Here is a 22,897-nt window from a genome sequence, read left to right on the forward strand (position 1 = left end):
CAATATGTCACGAGAAAACAATCTCAGAATCGCTTGGTTAGGTAAAAGCATTCCAGAGTTATTACCACATAAAGTGACACGTCAGATTTAAAAAATCGGCTTCGTCCTGAAGGCCAAAACAGGCTCAGTCATGAAGGGGTTAAGCAAGTTCTCAATGGGATTGAGGTCAGGGGCTTGGGCTGGCCAGTCCATTACCTCAATCCTGTTTGTCTGTAACCAAGATGTTGTTCGCTTACTGGTGTGTTTTGGGTTATTGTCGTGTTGAAATACCCATTTCAAGGGCATTTCTTCTTTGGCATAGGGCAACATGATCTCCTCAGGTATTTTGATATATTTAAACTGATCCATGATCCTTTGTATGTGATAAATAGGCCCAACACCATGGTATGAGAAACATCCCATATCATGATTTTTGCAGCACCATGTTTTACTGTCTTCACAGTGTACTGTGGCTTGAATTCAGTGTTCGAGGGTTGTCTGACATACTGTCTGTGGCTACTAGACCCTAAAAGAACAATTTTGCTTTCATCAGTCCACAAAATGTTGCGCTATTTATCTTTGGGCCAGTCAATGTGTTGATTGGCAAATTTTAACCTATTCAGGGCGTCTTTTTTTGAACAACGGGAGTCTGCAGGGAGTTCTTGCTGGTAACTTGGCTTCACTTAATTGTCTTCTGATTGTAGAAGTACTCACTGGTAACTTCAGATCTTCTTTGATCTTTCTGGAGGTGATCATTGTCTGAGCCTTTGCCATTTTGGCTACTCTTCGATCCATTTGAGCAGTAGTTCCCTGCTTCCTTCTGCGTCTTTCAGGTTTTAGTTTCCACTTCAAGGCATTTGAGATCATATTAGCTGACCAGCCTATGATTTGCTGCACTTCTCTATATGTTTTTCCCTCTCCAATCAAGTTTTTAATCAAAGTACGTTTTTCATCAGAACAATGTCTGGAACAACCCATTTTCCCCATTATTTCAGGAGGAAATGCACTATAACCAACATGTGCAACATTTGCCACCTTCATACTGTAAATAAGGGCCAAAATTGACCCCTGTTATTCTATAGAATGAATAACTTCACCAATTTAACTCTTCACTGCTATTATTTTGAACAAGCCCCTTTCAATGAATGATTCAATTACTCAGAATGAGCGGCACGCATTTCCTAATTGTTGGCTCTGGTTTTGTTACTCTACTACACTTACAAGTAAATTATTTGCTATGTATAAATATCACTTCTACCAAAAACAATGATTTATCAGGTTAATGATGTTGGACTGCTATTTTTTATTTAACACTACTGTATGTAGGCATCTGTCCACAGCGTTTTTGACAATAAAAAGTGTATAAAAATGCAGCAAAAAATGGCTCCCAAAACGCCTCAAAATGGGCTATGGAGGAAAAAATGGCATACAGGTAAAAGAGCCAGCAGTTTGAGTTTTCACTTACCGTTAGAAGTTTCTGTCCTATTTGTGTGCAGGGTTGTAAAATTGGTTGTTGAAGCTGTTATTTCAGTAGCATGTGTACCACCTGTGGAGATAGCAGGGTGAGCAGCAGCTTCTAAGGCAAATAGGTTTTTAGGGTGTATAAAAAGAAATAAAAACCTTTAAATCAAATGTTATATTACCCCTCTATAATCCCCTTGTAAGGCCACATCTTGAATATGGAATTCAGTTTTGGACATTGTAAAAAGGATATAGGAGAACTGGAGAGGGTTCAAAGTCGGGCAACGAGATTATTAAATGGGATGGGAGGTGTCACTTACAATGAAAGGCTAGAGAAATTGGGCTTGTTCAGCTTGGAAAAAATAAGTCCTAGAGGGGATCTTATTAATATGTATAAATAATACCACCATACACTGACTGAATAATATCACCATACACTAACTGAATAATGCCACAATACACTGACTGAATAATTCCACCATACACTGACTGAATAATTCCACCATACACTGACTGAATAATACCACCATACAGTGACTGAATAATACCACCATACAGTGACTGAATAATACCACCATACAGTGACTGAATAATACCACCATACAGTGACTGAATAATACCACCCTACACTGATTGAATAATACCACCATAAACTGACTGAATAATACCACCATACACTGACTGAATAATTCCACCATACATTGTCTATTGCTTGAGTCCCAAGCAGAGCATCAGCTAGCACTTTGCTCGGGACTCCAGCACTGTTCCCAACATACATATTTGGTCAATTCAGGGGTTTCCTATCGCTGGAGTTCCCGAGCAGAGCATCAGCTGATGCTCTGCCTGGGGACTCCAGCACTTCTGCCAACGTCACTGTCCATATATGGACAGTGACATCGTCAGCAGTACAGAGTCCCCGAACTGATGCTCTGGGCAGTGGCGGATTATCATATGGGCGATTCGGGCGGCCGCCCGGGGCCCGAGGCTTCCAGGGGGCCCATGGCAGCCCGAACCGCACATCATCTTATAAATATACTCAGCGCGCTCGAGCTTCTAACTGCTGAAGATGAGGAGGAGCAGGGAATTGGCCGGGAAAGGGGTAGGACACGCCTCCCTGACAAGTGCGGGCCGCCGCCATTGAGTAACAGAACAGCGACGGACGGCTGTTCTGTTACTCCAAAGCAGCAAGAGAAAAGCCGGGCGGGCGGTCACCGGCACTGAGGTTAGTTGGCTTAACCTCCTGCCCAACTGGTTCCCGACCGCTGGCTGTATTTTTACGGCCAGCGGTCAGGAACGGGTCGTTAAAACCCGAGCCATAGACTTTCTACAGCTCGGGTTTTAACTTGCTGCCCGCACGATCGGGCAGCTGAATGTCGGGTCTCCGGCTGTCAGTGACTGCCGGGGACCCTGAGGAGAAGATAGAAGCAGCTTTCACTGCTTCTGTCTTCTCTGATGACTTGTACACAGCGCTGAATGTGCGCTGTGTACAGGAATAGAGGCAGCAGCAGCGGCGCTGTCTCTATTCCTCCCGGTGATCATGTGACTGGTCACATGATCGCCAGGTGCCGTTAGTGGCAGACTGTTGCTGGGTCTAACTAGACCTAGCACAGCCCTATTAGTGACAATCGTCACTATGAGAGGGCTGATTTCCCCAGTAACTGGGGCTGCTGTGCAGCCCCAGTTACAGTGGATAAACATGGTGTAAAAGAAAAAAAATATATAAAGTTCCCCAAAGGTCTTTTTTTACCTTTGAGGATCAGACCACAGTAATAAAAAAATTGTAAAGTAAAGTGCAAAAAACAATTTCATAATAAATACACATAAAATACCCACCCCAAAAAAAACGTTTCCCCCCCGCCAATCATTGTTGTAACGCCAGCGCTGACCCAATTACCCTAATATAGACATGTAATATATAAAAATTTACGGTAAACAATGACGATTACAAATAAAAGGTCTATTTTAGGGTAAAACTATATTACCAAAAAAATATAAATAGCTGAAACGTAAAAAAGCTTATTTTTTTACTATTATTTTCAAACTATGAATAAAAATTCTAAAATTGCAAAAAAGGTGTGTATAAAAACGATAAAAAACTAAACCTGCATTGTCTACGGCAAAAATCACGTCGGTTTTATTTTTTTTTAATAAAAATGTGTGTTTGGTGCAACTTTGTAATTACGTTTTATTAAAAAATATTTTCACTTTTTGAGATACAGCTGCTTTGTATCCTGTATCCGTCAGGTCAGCAGGACTGACGGGATCAGTGAAACGGGCCCAGCGCTAAATTATAATCTTAGATGTGATAGATTTGAGGTGGATCCTGCGTGTCACTGATCCTGTCAGAAACAAAGCACCTGTATCTCAAAAAGTAAAAATATTTTTTAATAAAATCAATCAATCACACTGATACACACACATACTAATATATATATATATATATATATATATATATATATATATATAATATAAAGTTTTTAAATGTGTACATAACCCTGTGGCACTATATACAAGGGGGAGCGCTGTGTGGCACTATATACAAGGGGGAGCGCTGTGTGGCACTATATACAAGGGGGAGCGCTGTGTGGCACTATATACAAGGGGGAGCGCTGTGTGGCACTATATACAAGGGGGAGCGCTGTGTGGCACTATATACAAGGGGGAGCGCTGTGTGGCACTATATACAAGGGGGGGCTGTGTAGTGCTATCCACAGTGGTATGTGTGTGGCGCTCTTTAAAGGGGGGGGGGGGCTTTTTGGTGCTATTTACAAGAGGGGGAGGGCTGTGTGGCGCTCTCTACAGGGGGGCTGTGTGTAACGCTCTCTACGGGGGGGGATGTGTGATATATAGAAGGGGCTGTGTATGGCGATATCTATGGGGGTGTGTAATATCTACAGGGGCTATGTGTGTGGCACTATGTACAGGGGGCTGTGTGTATGTGGTGTGTGTGGTATTATTATATTCAGGCGCGCAGTGTTTGGTGCTATTATATTTAGGGGCACAGTATGTGGCACCATGATAACTTTATTTTCGTTTATAGGTGTGGAAATGTTGGAAAAGTGAGGAGACGTCTGAGTGGCAAATTCTGCAGAAATGAGTCATGGCCGGGAGAAGTCGTCATGAGCGCTGGACCGGATGGAGAAGAAAAGAGGAAAAAAACTACTAGAATCTGAGACGTCGTCTTCTGTGAGTCACTAGATTTATAGAGAATCTGTCACCTCTCCTGACATGTTTATTATAGGAATCCTTGTATTTCACAAAAAGTATTTCTGCAGTCCAGGACTGATAGACAATTCCCCGTGTCAGGAGGTTGTGTCCCTGCACAGTGTGACAAGAGAAATCGTAACACTGTTAATGCTTGCCCAAAAAGGTAGTGTTAAAAATAGTTACGGCGCGGAAGGGCGGCGGTGAGGAAGGGGGGCCCAAGTTTGGGTAACAGCCCAGGGCCCATGGTCTACTTAATCCGCCACTGGCTCTGGGGACTCCAGCACTTCTGCCAATGTCACTGTCCATATATGGACAGTGACATCGTCAGCAGTACTGGAGTCCCCGAACTGATGCTCTGCTTGGGAACTCCAGCGATAGGAAACCCCTGAAGTCACTGACCTATATGGACAGTGACGTTGGGAGCAGGGCTGGAGTCCCCGGGCAGTGCAACAGCTTTTGCTCTGCCTGGGGACTCCAGCACTTCTGCCAACGTCACTGTCACTGTCCATATATGGACAATGACGTCGGCAGTAGTACTGGAGCCCCCCGAGCAAAGCATCAGCTGATGCTCTGCCTGGGGACTCCAGCACTTCTCCCGTCTTCACTGTCACTGTCCATATATGGACAATAACGTCGGCAGCAGTTCTATAAATAAATAAATTACAGTTACGCTTTAAGAGTATAAGCACCAAAGTGAATGAGACTTGAACAAATCTCATCCACACGCTGCAGAAAAAATATGCTAAGAATACATGTGGAAATTGACCTATGTGCAGAATTTGAATTTGGAGCATGTCAATTTATGTTGTGGAATAGCCACGGAGTTACTGCTTATTTTCCCTATATACTTGCATGGGGACCTTAAAATCCGCAACCAATGATGTGTTGTGGATTTTACAGAGTTTATATTGTAGAAACGCAGCAAATCCGCTGTACTCCCGCAAATTTTACTCCACAGTGATTTCTGCTGCACAGAAAAAGCAGATCTGTAGCACCATTTGGAGCGGATTGTATTGTGGTTTTACTAAAGGAAAACTGTGGATACGCTGCAGCAGATTTTCCGGGATGGAAAATCTGCAGCGTATCCATCCTGCATGGACATACCCTGAAGGTACAATTTTATTCTGGAAAATATAGCAGCAAGAATTTATAAATTGAATTCATCATCTAGTTCTATTAAAATACATGGTTAAAGAGAAACTGTACTTTCCTAAAAGTTTTGATAAGTCGTAGAGACATATTAGAAGTTTTGATCGGTGGGGGTCACAGTGTTGAAACACCCAGGATAGCTGAAATTAAGGTATAGAAGCACTCAGCTGAGCCCCCTGCATCTTCAGCTGTGATCGATGCTTCTTGTTAGGATGAAGACGGCTTACATACAAACTCTATGTCAACTATCTTCAGCCTAACAAGAAGAGCCAATCACAGCTGAAGATGCAGGGGGCTCAGCTAAGCATTTCTCCACCTTTGTTTCAGCAACGGTCGGTGTCTCAGCACCCGGACTCCACCAATCAAAGCTTCTGATGTGTCTTTATGACTCATCAAAAGTTTTTAGAAAGCACATTTACTCTTTAAATAATAGCCCAATTTGCAAACGTTTATGAGAGAGAGTGCATAATTAGAATAAAAAAATGGGGATTTATATGTACAATAGTGGTTGTTTCTTAAATGATGGACGCAAATTTCCATAGGTTGAAAAATTTCCACATTTCTCAGACCTAGCTAATTGATAACCTCCTGGGCAATTGTAGCTGGGTGAGGGGGGATTTCCTTTCTTGGGGGGCCGATTTCCTTTCACCAGAGGAAATCATTCTTGGGGTCCATCTCTTCAACTATTTATAGAAGTACATGTCCACTGTTAATTATGTACTAAAATAGGCCTATATCACCAAGGTCTAGTCGACAGCTATAATATAAGAAATGGAGCTCACAAAAGATAGGAACCAATTAATAATGTACAAATTTGTTATATCGTAACTAAATATCTGTGTGTGTGTGTGTGTGTGTGTGTGTGTGTGTGTGTGTGTGTGTGTGTGTGTGTGTGTGTGTGTGTGAACAGCCACTAAGATCCCTCTTTCAGATATCAATATTGGTCTGTCAAAGGGTATATAATCAGGGCCATATTTACAGCTTACGCTGCCCTAGGCACTAAGCCTGAATATGCCCCCATTAAAGGCCTATTTACTTTAGCCAATTAGCATCATGATTCGCTAGTTTCTGACCAAATATAATGATATTTGGTCAGTGTTAGAAAAGGAGAAGATCAATGATAAAACCTTTGTTTATAATTGCTCTGGAATTGTGATGTAAAAATAATTGTTATCAGTGACGCGATTAATAAATATTAGTGCCGCTCATTAAAATTGACACTTGCCCTTGAGGCCTAGTGCACAGCTTGGTCCTGGTGTTCAGTGGTGTGGACTGTGTTCCCCAAAACCCATGTGTTCTACTAGGATATACAGGGCACACTATGTTGTACCAGAATCTGGAATCTGCAAACATAGATTAGCCCTACCCAAAATAATAATAATACAATGCCTAAATATTACCACTATGACTAAATAATACCAACATACGGTGACTAGATAATACCACAATATGATGACTGTATAATACCTCTATACAGTGAATGAATAACACTACCATACAGTGACTAAATAATACCACCATACACTGACTGAATAATACCACCATACACTGACTGAATAATACCACCATACACTGACTGAATAATTCCACCATACACTGAATGAATAAAACCACCATACAGTGACTGAATATTACCACCATGCAGTGACTGAATAATACTACCATACAGTGACTAAATAATACCACCATACACTGACTGAATGATACCACCATACTAGAGAGGGTGTCTGCAAAATGTTTGTATCTTCTGTTGTACTTTTATTACCAATAATACAGCTCCTGATGACAGTATTACCAAGGCAATGGAAGAACTCAATTCCCTGTCCGAAGAGCTTGGAGGAAAACTCCAGAATAAATGACATCTTCACCTCATGGATTGAGGGATAGTTTGGAAAATGGACTGGCCTGGTAACATCTGTACTCATAACCATTGCCGTTGTTGCCAGTATATTGACTGTTTGTCGATGTGACACTCTGCATAAGAGGATTGATCCAAAGATTAATTGAGACCTCAGTGAAAAAGACAATGTGCCAAGAGATTCAAAAGAAGAGAACCAGAGAACCTGTCCTGGATAATCTTACAGAACATGTCTTGATAAATTTATAAGAGGAGGGAATTTTAGAAAAGTTTTATTTTAAATTTATTCTTACTTCATATAATAGATATTAAATGTGCATGCAGGGTTCTCAGAAAATGCTTTAGTTGACAAAGAGTTAAATTACAGTCTTTCTTTAAGTGTGTGAAGCGGTTGGACTTCTTAATAAAGATTGCAATCTCCAGAGGAAGTCCAACGTGGCCTAATCTCATTTTGAAGTGTAACATTTCATGTGACAGGAAAGCCACAAACGGTTTTTCAGTTTGTCTGTACTGCAATATGCATTGATATGTGTATATAAACCTGTGCTTATGGAATGTAGTTAGACATACAGTCTCCTCATCGATGAGAATAAAACTCTTATTGGGATGAAAACTTGAATCATTATTGATAAGTATGGAAAATTCTTCTAACATAATACCACCATACACTGACTGAATAATACCACCATACACTGACTGAATAATACCACCATACAGTGACTGAAAAATACCACCATACAGTGACTGAATAATATCACTATACAGTGACTGAATAATACCACCATACAGTGACTGAATAATACCACCATACGGTGACTGAATATTACCACCATGCAGTGACTGAATAATACCTCCATACAGTGACTGAATAATACCTCCATACACTGACTGAATAATACCTCCATACACTGACTGAATAATACCACCATACACTGACTGAATAATACCTCTATACAGTGAATGAATAATACCTCTATACAGTGACTGAATAATACCTCCATACAGTGACTGAATAATACCACCATAGAGTGACTGAATAATACCACCATGCAGTGACGGAATAATACCACCATGCAGTGACGGAATAATACCACCATACAGTGACTGAATAATACCACCATACACTGACTGAATAATACCACCATACAGTGACTGAATAATACCACCATACAGTGACTGAATAATACCACCATACACTGACTGAATAATACCACCATACAGTGACTAAATAATACCACCATACAGTGACTGAATAATACCACCATACACTGACTGAATAATATCACCATACGGTGACTGAATAATACCACCATACGGTGACTGAATATTACCACCATGCAGTGACTGAATAATACCTCCATACAGTGACTGAATAATACCTCCATACACTGACTGAATAATACCTCCATACACTGACTGAATAATACCACCATACACTGACTGAATAATACCTCTATACAGTGAATGAATAATACCTCTATACAGTGACTGAATAATACCACCATACAGTGACTGAATAATACCACCATAGAGTGACTGAATAATACCACCATGCAGTGACGGAATAATACCACCATGCAGTGACGGAATAATACCACCATACAGTGACTGAATAATACCACCATACACTGACTGAATAATACCACCATACAGTGACTGAATAATACCACCATACAGTGACTGAATAATACCACCATACACTGACTGAATAATACCACCATACAGTGACTAAATAATACCACCATACAGTGACTGAATAATACCACCATACACTGACTGAATAATATCACCATATACTGACTGAATAATACCACCATACAGTGACTGAATAATACCACCATACACTGACTGAATAATACCACCATACAGTGACTAAATAATACCACCATACAGTGACTGAATAATACCACCATACACTGACTGAATAATACCACCATATACTGACTGAATAATACCACCATACAGTGACTGAATAATACCACCATATAGTGACTGAATAATATCACTATACAGTGACTGAATAATACCACCATACGGTGACTGAATAATACCGCCATACGGTGACTGAATAATACCACCATACAGTGACTGAATAATACCCCCATACACTGACTGAATAATACCTCCATACAGTGACTGAATAATATCTCCATACACTGACTGAATAATACCTCTATACAGTGACTGAATAATACCTCTATACAGTGACTGAATAATACCTCCATACAGTGACTGCATAATACCTCCATACAGTGACTGAATAATACCACCATACACTGACTGAATAATACCACCATACACTGACTGAATATTACCGCCATATAGTGACTGATTAATTCCACCATACCGAGACCGAATAATGCCACCATATAGTGAATGAATAATAGCACCATACAGTCAGGGCCGTATTTACCACTAGGCACTGGGGGTGCAGCGCCTAGGTCGCCCAACATGATGTATTTTTACTGAGACTAAGTACCACCTTACTGTAATTGAATTATACCGCCATACTGTTATTGAATTATACCGCCATACTGTAAAGGATCTGCCAGGCACAGCTTCGGGGTTAACTCCTAGAATTAATCAGTCAGCACCTGAGGCTACATCCCTGAGACTGACTCCTGCTTCCACCACTGTGGCTGGCAGGCTTAGGAGTGGGAGAGCCTATCGTAACCTGGCCAGACTCAGCTAGCTCCCGCCCTCGGTCTATTTAAGCCTGCACTTCCTGTCCCTCTGTGCTGGTTATTCTTTTCTTGTGGTTCCTGGCCCAGCTACAGCTCCTGCTATTTTTGATCCTGCTCCATACAGACCCTGGCTTACCGACTACTCTTCTGCTCTTCGTTTTGTACCTCGCACACTCCAGGCTTGACTCGGCTCGTTCACCACTCTGGTTGCTCACGGTGTTGCCGTGGGCAACTGCCCCTTTTCCTTGCTTGTGTTCCTTTGTATGTTTGTCGTGCACTTACTGAGCGCAGGGACCGCCGCCCAGTTGTACCCCGTCGCCTAGGGCGGGTCGTTGCAAGTAGGCAGGGACAGAGTGGCGGGTAGATTAGGGCTCACTTGTCTGTCTCCCTACCCCCCGCCATTACATAATAACCAGCCCATACCTAGTCTACCCTGGTCACTGACACCACTATGGATCCCCGTGAGACCCTGGCTCAGCAAATGCAGGGTCTCTCCCTACAAGTCCAGGCCCTGGCTCAGAGGGTCAACCAGTCTGATGCTACCTTGGTAGTTCCCCTCACCGCACCTCTTGAACCCCACCTCAAGTTGCCCGACCGGTTCTCAGGGGACCGGAGGGTTTTTTTCTCCTTTCGGGAGAGTTGTAGGCTTTACTTTCGTTTAAAGCCTCATTCCTCAGGTTCTGAGAGCCAGCGGGTGGGTATAATTATGTCCCGGCTCCAGGAAGGGCCCCAAGAGTGGGCCTTCTCCTTGGCTCCTGACGCCCCTGAACTTTCCTCCGTTGATTGTTTTTTTTCTGCTCTAGGACTTATTTATGACGAGACTGACAGGACTGCCTTTGCCGAGAGTCAGCTGGTGACCTTAAGTCAGGGTAAGAGACCTGTTGAGGAGTATTGCTCTGACTTTCGGAAGTGGTGCGTAGCTTCTCGGTGGAATGACCCTGCCTTAAGGTGCCAGTTTAGGTTAGGTCTGTCGAATGCCCTGAAAGACCTGCTAGTTAGCTATCCCTCTTCTGACTCCCTAGACCAGGTTATGGCTTTAGCGGTACGACTTGACCGACGTCTCAGGGAACGACAACGTGAACGTTTATGTGTTTTCTCCTCCGACTCCCCCATGATGCCTCCCGAAGCTCCGTTGCTTCGTTCCTCCCCGAAAGATTCAGAGATACCTATGCAACTCGGGGCCTCCATGTCCCCCCAACAACGTAGAGAATTCTGCAGGAAGAATTGTCTCTGCTTCTACTGTGGGGACGACAAGCATCAAGTGAACAACTGTCCTAAGCGTAAGATTGCAGCCAGAGAACTTCCGCGTCTAAGTGATCATCGGGGAGGTCACTTGGGCGCACAGGTATTTCCCGTAAATAGGAAACGTACTAAGATCTTGCTTCCCTTTCAGGTCTCTTTTGGTGGTAGGTCTGCTACCGGCAGTGCCTTCGTGGATTCAGGGTCCTCTACTAATATCATGTCTGTGGAATTTGCTATGTCTCTTTCTATGCCTCTGATTGATTTGCCTAAACCTGTCCTGGTAGTGGGTATCGACTCCACTCCTCTTGCTAATGGTTATTTTACACAGCATACCCCTGTTTTTGAACTCCTTGTTGGCTCCATGCATTTGGAGCAATGCTCTGTACTGTTGATGCAGGGATTATCGTACGATTTGGTTCTAGGTCTTCCCTGGTTGCAGTTGCATAATCCCACGTTTGACTGGAATACTGGGGAGCTAACCAAATGGGGTAATGAATGTTGTACGTCATGTTTTTCTGTTAATTCTATTTCTCCCCCTAAGGAGGCGAATACGCTACCCGAGTTTGTTCAGGACTTCGCTGATGTTTTCTCTAAGGAGGCCTCCGAAGTGTTACCTCCTCATAGAGAATACGATTGCGCTATCGAATTGGTACCAGGAGCTAAGCTTCCTAAGGGTAGGATATTTAATCTTTCTTGTCCCGAACGTGAAGCCATGAGAGTGTATATCCAGGAATCCCTGGCCAAGGGTTACATTCGTCCCTCTTCTTCTCCGGTAGGTGCTGGCTTCTTCTTCGTAGGGAAGAAGGATGGTGGTCTTAGGCCATGCATTGACTACCGTAGCCTGAATAAGGTCACGGTAAGGAACCAGTATCCCCTTCCCTTGATTCCTGATCTCTTTAATCAGGTTCAGGGGGCCCAATGGTTTTCTAAATTGGATCTACGGGGGGCGTATAACCTTATTCGCATCAAAGAGGGGGATGAGTGGAAGACTGCGTTTAACACGCCCGAAGGCCATTTTGAATACCTCGTCATGCCCTTTGAGTTGTGTAATGCCCCTGCGGTCTTCCAGAATTTCATAAATGAGATTTTGAGAAATTACCTGGGGATATTTCTGGTAGCGTACCTTGATGACATACTGGTGTTTTCCAAGGACTGGTCTTCCCACATTGAGCATGTCAGGAAGGTGCTCCAGGTCCTTCGGGAAAACAAACTGTTTGCCAAAACCGAAAAATGTGTGTTTGGGGTACAGGAGATTCCATTTTTGGGTCAAATCCTCACTCCTCATGAATTCCGCATGGACCCCGCCAAGGTTCAGGCTGTGGCGGAATGGGTCCAACCTGCCTCCCTGAAGGCGTTACAGTGTTTTTTGGGGTTCGCTAATTATTACAGGAGATTTATTGCTAACTTCTCGGTCATTGCTAAGCCCCTTACGGACCTCACTCGCAAAGGTGCTGATCTCCTCCACTGGCCTCCTGAGGCTGTCCAGGCATTTGAGGTCCTTAAGAAGTGCTTTATCTCGGCCCCGGTGCTGGTTCAGCCCAACCAAATGGAGCCATTTATCGTGGAAGTTGACGCATCTGAGGTGGGAGTGGGGGCTGTCTTGTCCCAGGGTACCGGGTCCCTCACCCATCTCCGCCCCTGTGCCTACTTTTTCAGGAAGTTTTCGCCAACTGAAAGTAACTATGATATTGGCAACCGCGAACTCTTAGCCATTAAATGGGCATTTGAAGAGTGGCGCCACTTCCTGGAGGGGGCTAGGCACCAGGTAACGGTCCTTACCGACCACAAGAATCTGATTTTCCTAGAATCTGCCCGGAGGCTAAACCCGAGACAAGCTCGATGGGCGTTATTTTTTACCAGATTCAATTTTTTGGTTACCTATAGGGCTGGGTCTAAAAATATTAAGGCTGATGCACTGTCGCGTAGCTTCATGGCCAGCCCTCCTTCGGAGGAAGATCCTGCTTGTATTTTGCCTCCAGGTATAATCATTTCCTCGATCGATTCTGATTTAGTCTCTGATATTGCTGCTGATCAAGGTTCAGCTCCCGGGAACCTTCCTGAGAACAAGCTGTTTGTTCCCCTGCAATTCCGGCTAAGGGTACTTAGGGAAAATCATGACTCCGCACTATCTGGCCATCCAGGCATCCTGGGTACCAAACACCTCATTACCAGAAATTATTGGTGGCCTGGGTTGCCTAAAGACGTTAAGGCCTACGTCGCCGCTTGTGAGGTTTGTGCTAGGTCCAAGACTCCCATGTCCCGACCAGCGGGCTTACTGCGTTCGTTGCCCATTCCCCAGAGACCTTGGACACATATCTCCATGGATTTTATCACCGATTTGCCTCCATCCCAAGGCAAGTCGGTGGTGTGGGTTGTGGTGGACCGCTTCAGTAAGATGTGGCACTTTGTGCCCCTCAAGAAACTACCCAACGCCAAGACGTTGGCTACCTTGTTTGTCAAACACATCCTGCGTCTCCATGGGGTCCCTGTCAATATTGTTTCGGACAGAGGGGTACAATTTGTTTCATTGTTTTGGAGAGCCTTCTGTATGAAGTTGGGGATTGATCTGTCCTTCTCCTCTGCCTTCCATCCTGAAACCAATGGCCAAACGGAGAGGACTAATCAATCTCTAGAACAATACTTAAGGTGTTTTGTCTCTGACTGTCAATTTGATTGGGTCTCTTTCATTCCCCTCGCCGAATTTTCCCTTAATAACCGGGTCAGTAACTCGTCAGGGGTCTCTCCCTTTTTTTGTAATTTTGGGTTTAATCCATGGTTCTCCTCCGTTTCACCTGGTAGTTCCAACAATCCCGAGGTAGAGGTCGTTCATCGGGAACTGTGCACAGTCTGGGCCCAGGTTCAGAAAAACCTAGAGGTGTCCCAGAGCGTACAAAAAACTCAGGCTGATAAAAAAACGTTCTGCTAACCCCCTGTTTATGGTCGGGGATCTGGTGTGGTTGTCGTCTAGGAACTTGCGTCTCAAGGTTCCGTCCAAGAAGTTTGCTCCCCGGTTTATTGGGCCGTATAAGGTCATTGAGGTCCTCAATCCTGTCTCCTTCCGGCTGGAGTTACCTCCGTCTTTTCGTATACACGACGTGTTTCATGCCTCCCTCCTCAAACGCTGTTCCCCGTCCTTGGCTCCCTCGAGGAGACCTCCTGTTCCCGTCCTCACCCCTGAGGGGGTGGAATTCGAGGTGGCCAGGATTGTGGACAGCAAGATGGTCCAAGGCTCCCTCCAGTACCTGGTCCATTGGAGAGGATACGGGCCCGAGGAGAGAACTTGGGTACCCGCCCGGGATGTTCACGCTGGGGTATTGGTCAGGAGGTTCCACCTGCGTTTCCCCAGTAAGCCAGGTCCACTTAGAAAGGGTCCGGTGGCCCCTCATAAAAGGGGGGGGGGTACTGTAAAGGATCTGCCAGGCACAGCTTCGGGGTTAACTCCCAGAATTAATCAGTCAGCACCTGAGGCTACATCCCTGAGACTGACTCCTGCTTCCACCACTGTGGCTGGCAGGCTTAGGAGTGGGAGAGCCTATCGTAACCTGGCCAGACTCAGCTAGCACCTGCCCTCGGTCTATTTAAGCCTGCACTTCCTGTCCCTCTGTGCTGGTTATTCTTTTCTTGTGGTTCCTGGCCCAGCTACAGCTCCTGCTATTTTTGATCCTGCTCCATACAGACCCTGGATTACCGACTACTCTTCTGCTCTTCGTTTTGTACCTCGCACACTCCTGGCTTGACTCGGCTCGTTCACCACTCTGGTTGCTCACGGTGTTGCCGTGGGCAACTGCCCCTTTTCCTTGCTTGTGTTCCTTTGTATGTTTGTCGTGTTTGTCGTGCACTTACTGAGCGCAGGGACCGCCGCCCAGTTGTACCCCGTCGCCTAGGGCGGGTCGTTGCAAGTAGGCAGGGACAGAGTGGCGGGTAGATTAGGGCTCACTTGTCCGTCTCCCTACCCCCCGCCATTACACATACACTGACTGAATAATACCATCTGTCATGTCCGTGGCTGCGGGCCATCAGGTTCACTCTTCTCCTGAGGGCCTCAGCCATGGGTCTGCGAGCGCTCACTTCCTCTCACCTCGGCCAGGTCCTGTAGGGTGCGCACGCACGCTCGTGCCCACTCGTAAAGGGGCAGCGTGCGCACCGGACTTTAATGTGTAATCAGCCCATGAGTGCCATGGACTATAAAAGGGGCCCAGCCCCTTGCTTCGATGCCTGAGCGTTGTTTGTCCTATCCTAGTTTGTCTAAGCAAATGGTCTCCCACTGTTTTCCAGTACCCAGTGTTCCCTGTTCCTGTATCCTGTTCCGTGCTATCCTGGTCAAGTGCCATGCTGTGCTGTAGTCGTGCTGTGCCATATTCCAAGCCTATCCTGCTACTCCACGCCTGACGTCTACCCACTGCCTAGTCCCCCCGAGCCTGCCTTGCTACTGTCCGTGCTGCCACAAGTACCCTATATGAACTATAGACTGTGCCCTGTTGGCCAGCTGCCATACAGCCAAGGCGGTGCAGCCCAGTGGGTCCACGAACCCTACGTGACACCATAATACTTTGACTGAATAATACCTCCATACTATGATTGAATAATACTACCATACAGTGACTGAATAATACCGCCATATAGTGACTGAATAATACCGCCGTGAGCGTCCGGCGATACATAGTGAATGGTAGAGCAGGGACCTTACGGCTCCCTGCTCTACTATTGGATTCAACTGTATCTGCGTCCTGAAGACGCAGATACATTTCAATCCAGGAAAAAAACATAATTAAATCGATTAATTGCACCAGTTCTACTATACAATGACTAAATAATACCATCATACAATGGCTCAATAATACCACCATACAGTGACTGAATAATACCTCCATACCAAGACTAAATAATACCTTCATACCAAGACTAAATAATATCTCCATACCGAGATGAAATAATACCTCCATACTGAGACTAAGTACCGCCATACTGTAATTGAATTATACCGCCATACTGTTATTGAAATATACCGCCATACTGTGAAAGAATAATACCGCCATACAGTGACTGAATAATATCGCCATACAGTGACTGAATAATACCGCCATACAGTGACTGAATAATACCGCCATATAGTGAGTGAATAATACCGCCATATAGTGACTGATTAGTTCCACCATACCGAGACCGAATAATGCCACCATATAGTGAATGAATAATACCACCATACAGTCAGGGCCGTATTTACCACTAGGCACTGGGGGTGCAGCGCCTAGGTCGTCCAACATGATGTATTTTAAATTTTTATTTTTAATTTATAACTTAACTCGTGACCTGACCGGCCAGGTCACTCACAGGGCAGGGGGCGGGTGTGCGCTTCACCAGCGCTCCTTAGTCTGTAAGACATGCCCACTGTTAATGGATTGGCCAGAGCAGCTGTGGTCAATCCGAGAACAGTGAGCGTGTCTTGACTCAGTATAACAAGCGCTGTAGAGGGAGCGGACAGCAGAGCGGGACAGGAGGACTCCGCAGAAGGTCAGGTAAGTATTGCTACATGTTTAATGTAATGTAGTGTAGTGTTGGGTTGCAATTAATGTATTGCGATACTAAGCTGAAGCGGCTGCACAGCTTAGTATTGTTATACATGAATGTAGTGAGAGGGGCTGCAGCTTTGTAATACAGCCATTGTCCCACTCCTGAGAAGTGTGTGCGCGCGGTCAGCATAAGGTGATGCGGCCAGCACTGCACTAATGATCGCAGGCACTGAAGAGAGAGAACATGGTGGGCGCACTAAAAAATCTCTATGTTCTCTATCTTCCTCACCTCTCATTAGTGCAGCGCTGTTCACATCGCCTTATGCTGACGGCACACGCGCACTTGTCAGGAGCGGGGTAATGGCTGTATTACACAGCCATAGCCCCACTCTAACGGCGGAGATCTGAGAAACCTCTAATCTCTGCCGCTATTCCCCTGAATGCTGCGATCAAAGCTGACCGCAGCATTCAAGGGGAAAAAGCGAATCCCTGTGACGCGACTGAGGGGCATACCATATATGGGCAGACTGCCCTGGGTCCATTGAAGTACCCCAGGGCTGTCTGACCATGTGACGTTTCATCCCATGTGACTGCTGCAGCTATTCAAAGGCTGCAGCAGTCACGTGGACTACAGCAATATCCTAAGAGGCCAGGCTGCGCTCAGAACAGAGGGACGCGTCGCCATGACTATTGCCAGGGGTAAGCATGAGGGTTTTTTTTGTTTTTGTTTTTTAGACTCCTGCAGTCTTTTCACAGTGGACATACAGCCTAAAAAACTGCACCACAATTTGATGACGTTTTTCAGGTGGAATTCCCTGCGGTTTGCAGGATGGATACTCTACCCCATGTTGCTCTCCACCACAAAAATGATCTCTGAGAGTATGTTCACACGCAGTGACCAGAAACATCTGAAAATACGGAGCTGTTTTCAGGCGAAAACAGCTCCTGATTTTCAGACTTTTTTTAACAACTCGCGTTTTTCGCGGCGTTTTTTATGGCCATTTTTTAAGCTGTTTTTCAATGGAGTCAATAAAAAACCCCTCCAAAAACGTCCCAAGAGGTGTCCTGCACTTCTTTTGACGAGCCGGCCTTTTACGCGCCGTATTTTGACAGCGACGCGTAAAATAAAGGCTCGTGGGAACAGAACATCGTAATTCCCATTGAAAGCAATGGGCAGATGTTTGTAGGCATATTAGGGGCGTTTTTTCAGGCGTAATTCAAGGCGTAAAACGCCCGAATTACGTCTGAAAATAGGCAGTGTGAACATACCCTAAAGAATCCTTTCTCCCCACATAACATGTGCAGTCAAGTCCCCCTCCCCACGTATGATTTATAAAGAAACTGTGAGGGTATGTTCACACGGCCTATTTTCGGCCATTTTTCGGGCCGTAAATGCCAAAAAAACGGCCGAAAAATCGGAAGCAGAACGTCTCCAAACATCTGCCCATTGATTTCAATGGGAAAAACAGCGCTCTGTTCCGAGGGGACCACGAAAAAGAAGTGCAGGACACTTCTTGGGATGTTTTTGGAGCTGTTTTTCATAGACTCTATTGAAAACAGCTCCAAAAACTGCCGTAAAATACGCCTTGAAAAAAGCTGCGAAAATCGCGAGTGGCTTATAAAATGTCTGATAATCAGGAGCTGTTTTCCATTGAAAACAGTTCCGTATTTCCAGACATTTTTTAGTAAGCGTGTGAACATACCCTAGCATCACAAGATAAACTATAACGAGATCCCCCTCCCCACAAAATATATTTATAAGTAATCCCCCCCACACTCCTATAGCATTTACAGCAGTCCCCTCCCCCACAAAATCGATCTATAAAGAATCACCTCACATAAAGCACTTATAACAAAGTCTCCACTCCCCCACAAAATCGATCAATAGAGAAGCCCCTTCATCTTATAGATATAATTTATAGTTCCCTCTTTTCTCTTCCCTCACACAGCACATAAATTAACAAAGATTAAACTAAGGCCTCATGCACACGACCGTGATTTTCATGTCGGCCGACTGCAGAGTGTTACCCGCGAGCCGCCCGAAAATCGAAGGCCGTGCACATGGCCGTGTCCATTATTTCCTATGAGCCTTTCTGCGGTCCTGGCTCCTGGGCCATGCACGGACCGTGGAAACCAGGGTCCTGTGCATGGGCCCATAGAAATGAATGGGGCTGCAATTCTCCCGTGGATTTTCAAGCGAAAGCACGTTCGTGTGCATGTGGCCTAAAGCTGCTGCTCTTACCAGACTCCTGCGGTCCGTGTCGGAGTCTTCATTGTGGCAGCAGCAGACGAGAGAGGAGCGGCGAGATACTGTGCAGGCGCTAAGTCTGTGTGCAGGACAGACTGTGCTGACTGGTGGAGCAGCAGGGGCTTCTGTCTGCTCCATCAATCAGCGCTCACTTCCCACTGCAGAAGAGAGGAAGGAACATTTCTCCTCTCTGTCCTGCGGCCCTTACGTGAACCCCCTCCCCCGCCCCCTTTTTACTTGTCAGTCTGGCGTGGAAGGGGTTGTAAAAAAAAATTACTTTTGTATAAAACATTTATTACTCTCATTTGGCGGCGCCCCGGCAAAGAATCGCCCTAGGCACCGGACCTCCAGTGCCTACTGGTAAATACGGTCCTGTATATAATTACATGCGGCAGATTTGTTGCAGAGATTTCTGCAATTTAAATCAGTTCCATACATCTGAATAGGACTGCTTCTGCAACCTGTGCATGGATTTCTGCAAACCCCATTCAGGTGAATTAGACGGAAATTTCTGCAACAAATCTTTGCGCAAAAGGTCCATAACAGCTCCGTGTGTCAGCAGCATATGATGCGTGGCTGTGTGATTTTTCGCGCAGCCGCCATCATTATGACACTGTTTGTATGTTTGTAAACAGAAAAGCACGTGATGCTTTTCTGTTTTCATTCATAGTTTTGACTACTGTAGCGCGCATCATGTGCGGCACACGGAAGTGCGTCCGTGTGCCGTGCGCGGTTTTCACGCACCCATTGACTTCAATGGGTGCGTGATGCGCGAAAAACTGGCAAATATAGGACATTTCGTGAGTTTTACGCAGCGGACATACGCTGCTTGAAAATCACGGACAGTCTGAACGAGCCCATTGACTAACATAGGTCTGTGCGACTCGCGTGAAAATCACGCGCATAGCACGGACGTATTATACGTTAGTCTGAATAAGCCCTAAGGGTATGTTCACACACTTAGCAAAAAACGTCTCAAAATGTGACATGCACTTCTTTTTCGCGGGTGTTTTTCAAAACGGCCGCGTAAAAAAACGCCCCGTTGGAACAGAACGCCGTTTTTCCCATTGAAATCAATAGGCAGATGTTTGGAGGCGTTCTGCTTCCGATTTTTTTAACGTTTTTCGGCCATTTACGGCCGAAAATAAGCCGTGTGAACATACCCTCAGGCTGGCTTCACATGTGCCACAGATTTGGCCTTTGGCCTCAGAGAATCCGGTGCAAAATTTGCATGATGCGGATATGGGTGCAGATTTGCAGCGGGTTTCACCTTTTGCATTGCAAAGAGTGAAATTTGCTATAAAAATCTGTGGCTTTTCCGCAACATAATGAGTATGCTGAGGATTTGAAAATCTTCAGCATTCTCATATTTCCGCACACATTTGTTTCCACTATGTGTGGATGGGGCAATTGCGCTACGTTGCAACTTCTGGGCAACTCACACACTGGACACATGGCAAACATCACTCACACATACTGGACACATACCATAAACACCAGTGACACACTGGACACATGCTGCAAATACATCTCACACACTCAACACATCGCAAACACCATTCACACATACTGGACACATACCATAAACACTAGTGACACACTGGACACATACTGCAAATACTTCTCACACACTGGACACATCGCAAACAACACTCACACATACTGGACACATACCATAACCGCCAGTGACCCACTGAACACAAACTGCAAATACATTTCACACACTGAACACATTGCAAACATCCCTCACAGATACTGGACGCATATCATTATCACCAGTGACACACTGGACACATACTGCAAATACATCTCACACACTGAACACATCGCAAACACCACTCACACATTTTGGACACATACCATAAACACCAGTGACATACTGGACACATATTGCAAATACATCTCACACACTGGACACAACACAAACACCACTGACACACACTGGATAGATACTGCAAGTACAACTTACACACTGGACACATACCATAAACACCAGTGACACACACTGGATAGATACTGCAAATACAACTTACACACTGAACACATCGCAAACACCATTCACACATACTGGACACATACCATAAACTACAGTGACGCACTGGACACATACTGGAAATACATCTCACATACTTGACACATCGCAAACACCACTCAGTACAGGCCAGACCAGGCAAAAGGCCATAGGGGTAGGCCACCATGACCAGGGATGTAGGTAGGGAAAGAGTTAAGGTAGTTTAGGAGGGGTGGTCAGGAGTCAGTGGGGTCGGAGGTTAATAGGACGAGGCTAGAGAATATTTAAGGGTGGGATAGGGCAGAGGGTCGACATTACGGGAGCAGACAGCGTTTGAACTTGTCCCGCTGTCTGCTGCTTTTCTGTTATGGAGGCCTTACTTGTTCAGCTCCGGGCTGTGGTGGCAGAGCGGGGGATAGCGTGGCTGGTGGAGGGGTTGGGGCTATCCGGCCCCCTTCCATCGGATCCGAGCTCGGCGGTGAGCGGAGGTAACGGTGAGCTGGTGGGGCCTTCTGCTCCGGCAGCAGGATGCAGCATGTCTGCCGGATCATCCGGGGCTCAGGCGGTGACGTCATCCCCTCCTTAGCGGCAGTCACGTCGCACACGGCCTCCTGAGCCCTGAAGTTCTACCTAGAGTCAGGCGCAGGGTAAGGAGCCCCTCAAGGGACCCTCCAGGCCGGGCTCCCCACTCCACTGCCATGAGCTGGACGGCCCGGTCTGAGAAGAAATGATAGCCGGCGTGACTCAGCGGAGGCAGGCAGGATCCCTTGCATATGGGAGCCCCCTCGGTCTCCAGTCGCATAGGACGGGGATCTGTGGTGGGCCGTGCTGGCAATGATCCAGTCGGGTGGCCAGCTTGCCAGCTGGATGAGGTGCCTGGTCCAAGGCGTGTGGCACAGTCGGTGGTGACACGGCAGAGTGCAGGTGGGCGGCTACCTGCGGGCCGTGTGGTGGACAAGGCTCCCAACTGTCGGGCGGAGAGGCCCTATTCGCCTGCGCTGGTTCAGAGCGCTTCGGGAGAAGGTCGTGGCTGTTGGTCATGTGGCGCTTGCTCGGGTCCCGCCGTTCCGGATGAAGCTGACAGCTGGGAGGACGGTAGAGAGGATGGATGTCTGGAGCACACCTTCGCCCCGGCTAGTGGGGACACAACACCTACGCAGCCCGGTCAGTCTATATCACCTTTCATTTTAATTTTTCCAGTGTTTCCCGTTCCTGCTACCTGTAACCTGTATCCCGTGCTATCCTGGTCAAGTGCCGTGCTGAGCTGAAGTTGTGCTGTGCTGAGTACCACGCCTGTCCTGCTACACCACGCCTGGCGTCTGCCTGCTGCCTAGTCCCTGTCTTGCTACTGTCTGAGCTACCACAGGTACACTATACGAACTATAGACTGTGACCTGTGTACTGTTCGCCAGCTGCCATACCGTCAAGGCGGTACCCAATATGACAGCCACCATATAGCTCCAAAGCCTCCAATATATCAACCCAAAAATAAAAAAACTAACATTATTAAATCAATGCTTTTTGTGTTAAGAACTTTTCTAGTTGACT

General features: G+C 45.8%; 1 protein-coding gene across 1 annotated transcript in view; it reads right to left on the reverse strand.

Annotated features, from left to right (window-relative positions):
* The window catches only part of CIST1 (colon, intestine and stomach enriched 1), a 211,569-nt gene that overhangs the window by 14,429 nt on the left and 174,243 nt on the right, over window positions 1-22,897 (reverse strand). Inside the window, exon 5 of the mRNA XM_075850052.1 lies at window positions 1,445-1,525. Coding sequence (XP_075706167.1) covers window positions 1,445-1,525 — 81 coding nt within the window. The remainder of the gene's footprint in view (window positions 1-1,444; window positions 1,526-22,897) is intronic.

Source organism: Rhinoderma darwinii, chromosome 1 (assembly GCF_050947455.1).
Source record: "Rhinoderma darwinii isolate aRhiDar2 chromosome 1, aRhiDar2.hap1, whole genome shotgun sequence".
Classification (NCBI taxonomy): domain Eukaryota; kingdom Metazoa; phylum Chordata; class Amphibia; order Anura; family Rhinodermatidae; genus Rhinoderma; species Rhinoderma darwinii.